Source organism: Hyperolius riggenbachi, chromosome 11, assembly GCF_040937935.1.
Source record: "Hyperolius riggenbachi isolate aHypRig1 chromosome 11, aHypRig1.pri, whole genome shotgun sequence".
Lineage (NCBI taxonomy): Eukaryota > Metazoa > Chordata > Amphibia > Anura > Hyperoliidae > Hyperolius > Hyperolius riggenbachi.
Genome location: NC_090656.1, coordinates 89,324,968 through 89,335,958, shown reverse-complemented (window position 1 = coordinate 89,335,958; position 10,991 = coordinate 89,324,968). Strand labels below are relative to the sequence as shown.

The window sequence follows — 10,991 nt, the reverse complement described above, 5'->3', positions numbered from 1 at the left end:
TTTGTTTTATTTGATTGCTGGTCTGTGTTGGCAGTTGTATTTCTGCATTTTTGTGCTTGGAGGTCCTCTGTCTTTCCTTTCCTATGGTACACATTAAAATTAATGTGCTGCGCAACACTCACTAGTTAACTGGAGTTTATGATCACTTCTGGTTTACAGTAAACCTTTCCAGAACAGAATATTGCTTCCCTTGTACAATCAAAGAAATGAAAAGAAATCTATTTTGTTTTACCGCTGTTGAAATGACAGACTGGGGTAACAGTGCACATCAGTGTATTAAATGCTGCGAATTCTCCCTATATTGTACATAGTTATGACATCTACAGTGAGGTTACAGCTCTTTTGAAGGCGAAAAAAGGCAACAGAAAACAGCTGTGGGAAATAAAATATGGTGGAACTCATACAATTACTTCAAGATACAGCTAATGTCACATTTTTTTTATGTACCTTAAAAAAGGTTTGCATTAAGGCTACTTACGCATTAAGACGTTGCGTTAGGTGCTACGTTAAGGTCGCATAACGTGCCCCTAACGCAATGCATGGTGGTGCGGGAGAGGACGGTAGAGTGAGCCGCGTTAGGCGGCTCTATCCGCATAAGGTCTCCCAGGGTGGCGCTGACTGGCCGGCGGGACCACGTGATGCGGAGCGAGACACTCCGCATCACGTGGTCCCGCCGGCCAATCAGCGGCCGCCAGTGCAGTGCAATTTTAAGTAGCCATGTGCGCGGCTACTGTAGGAGCATCTCCCCGCCTCCTCTCCGCCCCCCCCCCCCCCCACTGAGCATGTGCAAACAGTCTAACGCGGCTAAAGCCGCTAGAATGCACAGCATGCTGCACTCTCAGTACAACATGCAGCGTTACATGTAGCGCAACGTGGGCAGTGTGAACAGCCCACTTGTGTTACATTGCTGTGCGTTGGGTAAGCGTTACAGGCTGCACTAACGTGCGCCTGTAACGTCCCTGTGTGGAAGCAGCCTTAAGGGAACCTGAAGTGAGATGAATATGGAGGCTGCTATATGCAGTATTTTAACTTTTAAACAATAAATGTTGCATAGCTGTCCTGCTGATCCTCTGACAGTAATACTCTTAGCCATAGACCCTGAACAAGCATGCAGATCAGGTGCTCTGACAGAGGTGGATTAGCTGCATGCTTGTTTCAGGTTTGTGATTCAGACACTACAGCAACCAAAGAGATCAGCAGGGCTGCCAGGGAACCGGTATGGTTTAAAAAAAAATAAGCACGGCAGCCTCCATATCCTTCTCGCTTCCGGTTTCGTTTAAGGTTGAGACCCCTTTTACACTCATGCACTGCGATTTTCCCTTGGCTGGAGAGCCCGCCCCAGGAGAACTGCACCGAACCAAAGCCCCTTTCACAGCATGGACAGGGTAATGTGCTTATGGCCCAGCCCCCGCTCAGTGACATAATCCCTGCTGGACAGAAGGTATATCAGTGGGATTCCTGTCAGTCCGCACATGCGCACTGCACTCCATCATTTACACTTACTGTGTCACTATATACTTGAATTTCTGCATAATCCAAGCAGTAGGCACAGATCATGCAGTAACATAAGGATGACTTTGTGATGGGTAACTACTTCCATCGCAGCGCATCGCATTAGGTATGAAAGTCTCCATAGACTTTACATTGTGGCCTCTTGCAGTAAGATTGCTTACTGCAACACCATACATAGTTACATAGTTATTTGGGTTGAAAAAAGACATGCGTCCATTGAGTTCAACCAGAAAATAACGTACAACACAAGCCTGCACCCTCACATATCCCTGTTGATTGATCCAGAGGAAGACAAAAAACCCTTTAAAAGGGCCCTCAAAGATCAATCCCAGTGTCAAAACTAAAGGTACTGTTGCTGTTCCTATGGTTAACATTGACAAGGACAACATACAATTTTTACTTTTCACAGTGGAGTCATGGGATCCAGCACTCCAAACATGTGGCTGAATGGCCGTGCGATCAACTCATGCAGACTCCAGATCCTCCAGATCCTGCAGATGCTGCATGTGCTAAGGAACTACAATCTTGGCTCTGCAACCACAACAATGCTGTGACCAGGATAAAGGAAGAAATCTAGGCAGAGCTCAACATTTCATGGCACCCTGTTTGATTTCCCCTTCCCCTGACTCATGGAGTGACATCATCAGAAGATTCCCAGACTGTTTGGCAGAGATTGGCCTCAATTCACTAAGATCATGCTAGAGATAATAAGGCAAGAGAAAACTTACCTCCACACGTGAGAAAGTTATCTTACCTCTTCATTCCTTAAGTTACCTCTCCTGTAGTTAATTTACCTCCTCTGTAGTTAATTTACCTCCTCTGTAGTTATTTTCACATGCAGCTAACAGCCTGTCTTTAACTCTGGAGTTATTTTAAGGATTGGAGAGTTAATTTAAAGACAGAAGAGTTAACTTTAGGTGTTGCCTGAGGTAAAATGTTTCCTGAATACTACATGCCTTATCACCATGGTAACAACTCTAGAAGAGTTATTAAAGACAGGAGATAAGCTTAGTGAATTGAGGCCAATGACATGAAGTACTATTCCAAAGGGTTTCCTACGCAGGTACTTTGCTCCTATACAGTATAACAATTAGGACACTGCTAACTGCTATACTTTGTACAATGCCACAGAATATGTTGGCATTTTATAAATCAACAATAATAATAATAGTTACATTAGTTGTGCTGAAATGAAGGACAGTAGAACAGGCAAGGGTTTCATTTCTTCATGCATGCATCAGAGGGTATCTGATAGTATTATTCATATTTTTCTTATTCTTGGACTTCGTAACTGTTGAATGACATGTGACAGGCTCTGTAAAGATTACACTTCCTACAGCTGAGATTTCAGAGATCATAATGACCAGAAACAACACTTTCTTAGGTATTTAGTATTGTAGATATTAGATGACCAGAACATGAATAGGACACCACAGCCTTGGTTAGACTTAGTTCAGGGAACAAAATGACAAGGCAAAGACTATTCACAGCTTCTGATAATACAATTGCATCTGGCTAAAAAAAACACAGAACACAAAGAAGTGAATTTAGTAAAGTGGACCTTACACAAGACAGAAGGAAAAACATAGAGAAAGGCACCCTGTATGTATTTACAGTTTAGCCTGTCTAATTCACCCTACTCTGTGACTAATCACAACTGTAATTTGATCTCTCAGCTGTGTCAACTGTCTGCCTAGGCAGAACAGCTAATTTGTAAACACAGACTGTTAACCCTGTCTGCTTCCATGAAAGCAGGAAGTAGAAACACTGCACATTTATTGCAGGATTTGTATAAGCTGTAACTAAGAAATGTTTTTTTAAAGGTTATTATGCTGCTGCTTATCTTTTGGTGCAGAGAGGAAGTCTTGAGTTTAGGTCCGCTTTAAGAAACTATGTGGAATAAAGACTTTTCATTGTGTGCTGTGCAAGAGTTTGGATCTGCGTAAACCCCGTTCAGAGTGTATTCTTCTCTGTGCTACATACTACTATAATGATGGAAGGAATGATACTCTGGTTGAGGTGCCTTTAAATTCTAAGCAGATTTTGTAGGCAGCAAGACAAAGGGTCCAAAGAATGATACGGCAGATGGGAACGAATCTACATCTCCTCCAGTATAATACTACAGAGCATTTTAATATCATTTAATCAAAACCCATTATGTGCAAATATAAACATCCATATGCGTATAGCCGGGGAAAGTGGAATCAGCCAAGATTAGATAAAAGCTGATTAAATACTTTGTACTGTACTCAGCGCAAAGCGAGATAACAAGACATTTCTGTTACGTTCACAAGGGAAGAAACAAAAGGTCTCAATGGAAAATGCTGAGACAAAAAGCCCTTTTTTCTGCGATCGATCTCACTCAAATCTCGGCTTAATGGGAGAGAAAAGAAACACCTGTTGAGAGGGGCGGAGAACAACGATAGAGCGAGAAGACAAGCAAAGTGCAAGGGAATATCAACACAATAAAAACTGCTCTCAGAGTGTGGTGTTTTCCAGAAACGACAATGAGTCTGCAGAAAGCAGGCCTTTTATTGCAGTGCCCATGTGACTGAAAGAGTGGCTGAGCCAAGCACCTCCCACAGGCAGTTATTTAAATGTAGAAAAGGTAGACAAGGAAGAATTTTCAAAGTGGACGTTAAAGATGCTGTAGATAAAGACTGTATCCTAACCCAAATTTAGTCAGAAATGGCCTCATTGCCTAAGGTTCTCCTGACAAGGACACTGCAGAACAAAAGTGATTATGTAAACCTGTCCTGCAATTAGGTAGAAGACTTTGCAACCCTCACCTGAGTCACATTGGCTGATAGCGGAGGTTGCAGAGAGGTTAGAGCTGGGGTTTGCAGAATCACTTATGTTCTCCAGTGTCCCTCAGCAGGGGAGAACCTTAGGCATAATTTACATTGGGAATCGCTAGCAAAATCACTAGCGTTTTGCAAAGTGATTTTTCACTGCACAGGAAAGCGGTTTTGGAGCAACTGCGTTTTGCTATTCTATAACATAGAAATGCAATTGCTTCAAAATCGCTTCAAAATGCTGCACGCAGTGCGTTTACAATTTCAGCAAATCGCTGCCGATTACTAAGTGTAAACACTGCCACGCACGTTACATTGCTGTAGCCAGTGACTGAAAGCACTGCTGAAATTGCTAGTAAAACGCTCCAGTGCAAATGAGGCCTTTGTAAATCCGCTTTAAACTACGCTTAAAATGTTTAATAAAAATGTCACTATCCTTAAAAAGTATAAAAGTGAACACCTCCAGTATGCTTGTGAGAGTGGCATTCCAGCACCTCAGGGGGAGGGCTAATATGGTGACATCATTACCCTCTAAGCAGCGCCATAAGCCTACAAGGGGTGCGTCTTAGTCCAAACTTGAGGCACTTAACAGCTCTGCAATGGAGAGCAGTAAAGTCAAGCACACTACTGCAGCAGGATGTGCAAAGCCGCGATATCGTGCGTGGTAAGATTGTTCTATATATGATACATATGACAGCCACACATGGAAGGTAAAATGACCTTTGTATCCAGACTTGAGTGAAATTAATGTTTACACACTGTTGTGATGCAATGTAAGAGAAAGTGACATGTGATGCAATGTAAGAGAAAGTGACATGTGATGCATTGTAAGAGAAAGTGACATGTGATGCATTGTAAGAGAAAGTGACACAGTGTGCAGCTTACTTTATGTTACATTTTATCACTTCAGCTTGCCAAAATGTGACATTTTTCTTAAAGGGAGGGGCGCTACTTAACCACAAGAGGGAAAGACATTTAGGTTTGGTCCATGGCCTGGGACTGGGCAGATATTCATGCTAGAGAATACGCAAGGTTGTCTGGTTCCATTCTTGGTTTCCCTTGGGTTTTAAAGGTACCATTTTAGAACCTCACCGACATACTGTAGACCCATACTTACTTTAATGCTTTCTTCTCATTGCGGATGCCACGACTGGAGTCTGGAGTCCCAACGTTGTCCAGAGAGTTTTTGTAGCGTTTTCCCTAAAGAGATTGAAATAAAGAATGATAAGTTAACATTTCGGCCAATATACATATGGGAAGCCATTACAAATGTTGCATAGAAAAAGTGGGTGGAAAAGCTACGATAAGGAACCTTGTTAGTCCCATCAGCAGATTATTAGGGTAGTTACCTAGGGCCCAAGCTGAATGGCACCACCAATGTAGCAGTAGGTAGCTCGCTAGTTCATAAAAGTCAGCACAAACTCAAAGCTCAATATCAATGGGGTCTTTACTGGTTTCATGCTGTTATTTGAGGGCTATGCAGGAACCTTTCTACAAGGTGAACAGAACTTGTATGGACCTGAAACATTTGTTTGATTCAACTCAGGCTTTGTCCTTGTTTTCTGATACTGAACCATTGTGTGCTGGCTGACCTATGTAATTTACCCATACACACGGCAAGAATGGCTCAGTAGAAAAAACCAAAGCACCTGTGTTCAGTCCGTATGCACTTAATGTAATATAGACACAGTGGCGCTAATAGAGTCCAAAAAAAGGCGAGACCCCTTGATAACGTCCATTGCATATGAAACCAGTTGGGGAGACACTGTTTTAAGCGGTAGAGGAACGGGTGCTTGGGAGGTGGACAACTTTACACTACGGACGGAATTGCTACTTTCAGAAGTCCTGGTGAAACGGCAAATTGCCTATCTCATGTGCTTCATCTGTATTCACCTTAAAGAGAATCTGTATTGTTAAAATCGCACAAAAGTAAACATACCAGTGCGTTAGGGGACATCTCCTATTACCCTCTGTCACAATTTCACCGCTCCCCGCCACATTAAAAGTAGTCAAAAACTGTTTTTAAAAGTTTGTTTATAAACAAACAAAATGGCCACCAAAACAGGAAGTAGGTTGATGTACAGCATGTCCACACATAGAAAATACATCCATACACAAGCAGGCTGTATACAGCCTTACTTCTGAATCTCAAGAGATCACTTGTGTGTGTTTACCTTCTGTCCCCAGCTTCTCTCATGCACTGAACATTACAGGCTTCCTGCAGACAGCTCTGCCTATGTCGTTAATTCCTTCGTATGTGACAGACCAGCTCCTTTCACAGCCTCCAGAGGAGGATTTTTATCCAGCTCTCTTCTATCACTGATAAGATAGCAGAGAAGCTGCTGGCTTATGTAAATAAAACACACACTGGAGTGTGCATAGAGGAACAGTTCAACACTGAAGAACTTGGCAGCCTTCCAGACACAGGCCGACAAGTCTGACAGGGGAAAGATACACTTATTTATTACAGAGATGGTTATAGTAGAAAGAGCTGCAGCAAGCCAGATCACATTAGAATAGGTTTAGGAACTTGTAGGATGGTAGAAAAAACATTGTAATTTTTGTTACAGAGTCACTTTAAGTGGACATACACTTATTCTAAGTTGAGTGTTTTTATGTTTTATTATTTTATGAGAAATAAATAGTGTGGTTTTATATGGTGTTATACTATTACAAGCTTGTTTCTTTGCACGCTTTGAGGAAACTTTGTGCAATTTAAGACTACTAGAAGTTTCCATTGCTGCATGATGGATTATGTATAGAAAGCAAACAAAGGGAATGGCCTGATGACCAGATGACCGATTTTATGCATTATACGCATTATTACAGTCTAATCTGTCTCCTTATCTGGTGAGTGAGCACCGTGTGGGATGAGGTGTTGCCTATACATCCTTTGTGAAGCTAGTTAAAACAAGTGCAACTGTGAAAAAGAAGAATGGCTCAGTGTCATTCACATTTAATATTCAGCTTTCAACGTTTTCTTATTAAATTAAAGATTGTAGAGCAACACTAAACTGCACTCTCAATTCACAGAGAGTAAAAATAAAATAATACTTAGCATAATGTAGCAGGAAATGGCAGGAAATGCTGCAGGAAATGGCAACTTAATACAATTGGGAATTGTAGTATATATATTCATTGCAAAACTCTTGGAGCTCATTTCCATATAGCGCTTTCAGGCACACTTATGGAAACCTGATCGCAGAGACAGCAGATAGTGCATAGACTGTCTGCCATTTCCATTCATGCGTGGCGATTCACCACTGAATTGCAGTGCATGGTTTGCTGCATTTCCAGGCGATTTAGCCCGCGATCCCATTCATCATAAGTGAGATTGCAAGTTCTGCCCCTGCCAGGAGTGACGTGCAGCACAGAGCCCACTATCGCAGTTGTGTCCTCTTCTGTCCGCTTTTCAGCATCTGTAACATTGATGTGTAACTGAAAAACGGACACAACTGCATTGGTGTGCTCAGGGCCTAAGGCAGGGTTCACACTTATTAAAAATTGTGCAAATTGTGAATTTGCAAAAATGTATTTGCCGCACATGTAATGAATATCAGTGGAAAATCACACTTCTGTATAAAATTACAAAATTGAAAATAAAACGTACACCTCACAGCATGAATTTGCACATGGCATGCAAATTCTTATTGACTTCCATTTGCTACTCTAAAAGGATACCAAAAAAATGTAGACAAATGGGAATACGGTCCTGGAAATTTACATGCAAAAAAATTACTGTTTTCTGCAGTGATGCACTGCCTTAGGCAGGGATAATACTTGAGTCTAAGGAAAATGGCTGCAGTTTTCCATGGACAATTCTCTGCGTTTCCCACATACTTCAGCTGACAGCCACTGACTGTTAGCAATAGGCATCGCACACAGTGTGCAAAAAAGCAACAAAGTCTGTATTTTTTTCCTGCATGTGGAAAAATGCACTTTGTAACACTTGCACACGAATGTCCATAGGAAAGCATTATGTGTGTTTGTGGCATAACGCATGGAATTCCCCAAGTGTGGTCCCTGCCTTACAGTTCATTACCACACAAGGCCAGACAGGGAGGAAGTGAGTGCTACAGATTTATGCTGGGAATACACCATGAGATTTTGTGGCAGATAGATGGTTCGATAGATCATTTCTATCAGGTGCGATCTGATTTTCGATCGTTTTCCTGATCGATTTCTCATACAAGTGAATGGAAAATTGATCAGAAAATCGATCAGGCAGTAAATCTGCTGAAAAATCTCATTGTGCATTCCCAGGATTAGATTCATACAATTATTATCCACTCTCACTGTGTCATCGCTTTGCGAGAAACTATATTAGATAAGGCAGGGATGAAGTAACTGCCAACTTTTACACAGCAGTCCACTATCATTGTGTCATTGCTGTAGCAAATGCTATGGGGCTTATTACATTATTACTATAATTATTACATTATTATTATTACAGTCGCACTCTATTAAAAGCAAGATGTTTTGAATCAGGAGGATACCATTTATTGGCTAACTTAAAAGGATAAGAGTAAGCTTTCGGTTGTGCAGCCCTCTTCAATCCTGTTTGCTTACAAGCTGTTGGAAATGACAGCTATACAGTGGGTTGCAAAAGTATTCTGCCCCCTTGACGGTTTCCACATTTTGTCACATTACTCCCACAAACATGCATCAATTTTATTGGAATTCCACATGAAAGACCAATACAAAGTGGTGTACATGTGAGAAGTGGGTCGAAAATCATACATCATTCCAAACATTTTTTACAAATAAATAACTGCAAAGTGGGTTATGCGTAATTATTCGGCCCCCTGAGTCAATACTTTGTAGAACCACCTTTTGCTGCAATTACAGCTACCAGTCTTTTAGGGTATGTCTCTACCAGCTTTGCACATCTAGAGACTGAAATCCTTGCGCATTTTTCCTTGCAAAACAGCTGCAGCTCAGTCAGATTAGACAGACAGCGTTTGTGAACAGCAGTTTTCAGATCTTGCCACAGATTCTCGATTGGATTTAGATCTGGACTTTGACTGGGCCATTCTAACACATAGATATGTTTTGTTTTAAACCATTCCATTGTTGCCCTAGCTTTATGTTTAGGGTCATTGTCCTGCTGGAAGGTGAACCTCTGCCCCAGTCTCAAGTCTTTTGCAGTCTCCAAGAAGTTTTCTTCCAAGTTTGCCCTGTATTTGGCTCCATCCATCTTCCCATCAACTCTGACCAGCTTCCCTGTCCCTGCTGAAGAGATGCACCCTCGAGCATGATGCTGCCACCACCATATTTGACAGTGGGGATGGTGTGTTCAGAGTGATGTGCAGTGTTAGTTTTCTGACACACATAGCGTTTTGCATTTTGGCCAAAAAGTTCCATTTTGGTCTCATCTGACCAGAGCACCTTCTTCCACATGGTTGCTGTGTCCCCCACATGGCTTGTGGCAAACTGCAAACGGGACTTCTTATGCTTTCTGTTAACAATGCCTTTCTTCTTGCCACTCTTCCATAAAGGCCAACTTTGTACAGTGCATGACTAATAGTTGTCCTATGGACAGAGTCTCCCCCCTGAGCTGTAGATCTCTGCAGCTCGTCCAGAGTCACCATGGGCCTCTTGACTGCATTTCTGATCAGCGCTCTCCTTGTTCGGCCTGTGAGTTTAGGTAGATGGCCTTGTCTTGGTAGGTTTACAGTTGTGCCATACTCCTTCCATTTCTGAATGATCGCTTGAACAGTGCTTCTTGGGATGTTCAAGGCTTTTGAAATCTTTCTGTAGCCTAAGCCTGCTTTAAATTTCTCAATAACTTTATCCCTGACCTGCCTTGTGTGTTCTTTGGACTTCACGGTGTTGTTGCTCCCAATATTCTCTTAGACAACCTCTGAGGCCGTCACAGAGCAGCTGTATTTGTACTGACATTAGATTACACACAGGTGCAGTGTAATTAGTCATTAGCACTCATCAGGCAATGTCTATAGGCAACTGACTGCACTCAGATCAAAGGGGGCCGAATAATTATGCACACACCACTTTGCTGTTATTTATTTGTAAAAAATGTTTGGAATCATGTATGATTTTCGTTCCACTTCTCATGTGTACACCACTTTGTGTTGGTCTTTCATGTGGAATTCCAATAAAATTGATTCATGTTTGTGGCAGTAATATGACAAAATGTGGAAAACTTCAAGGGGGCTGAATACTTTTGCAAGCCACTGTATACTGTATATGCAACATCAAAAGGATACATAGATTTTTTGCAAGCATAAATACATGTCATTAAGATGCCTTAAATGAAACAGAACATCTACTGCATGCTATTAAACCAGGCAGAGAGTGGGATTTTCTAACACCGCTAGCATTGTTATTGATGTGTCTTAAAAAACAAAACAAGAAAAAAACTGGTCAATGAGGTATTATAATTTTCAAAACCAAATCTATGTATTCCACGGCTACTATTGCTGTTTCTAAAATAATAAATAGATAAAATATTAAAGAATTTAAATGTTAAACATCTCTTCAAATGACAAGTAGTGTTTAGCTTTTTCAAGCATAATGGATGTAAAGCATGGACAAGCAGGCTGATCTGCAGAGGTGGGTCATTTGCACAGCGGCACCATGGGGGGGGGGGGGGGGGTAGAAAAGTGCCCCAAAACAACAGGGGCCTAAAGGAGTTGGCCTCAGGTAGCAGCTTTATCAGGCCAG

At 41.7% G+C, this 10,991-nt stretch overlaps 1 protein-coding gene across 17 annotated transcripts in view; it reads right to left on the bottom strand.

Annotated features, from left to right (window-relative positions):
• SYT7 (synaptotagmin 7) overlaps window positions 1-10,991 on the bottom strand; it is a 945,664-nt gene that overhangs the window by 228,752 nt on the left and 705,921 nt on the right. For all 17 annotated transcript variants that reach the window (XM_068261178.1, XM_068261176.1, XM_068261179.1 and 14 more), the window contains one exon: window positions 5,425-5,507. In XM_068261178.1, coding sequence (XP_068117279.1) covers window positions 5,425-5,507 — 83 coding nt within the window. The remainder of the gene's footprint in view (window positions 1-5,424; window positions 5,508-10,991) is intronic.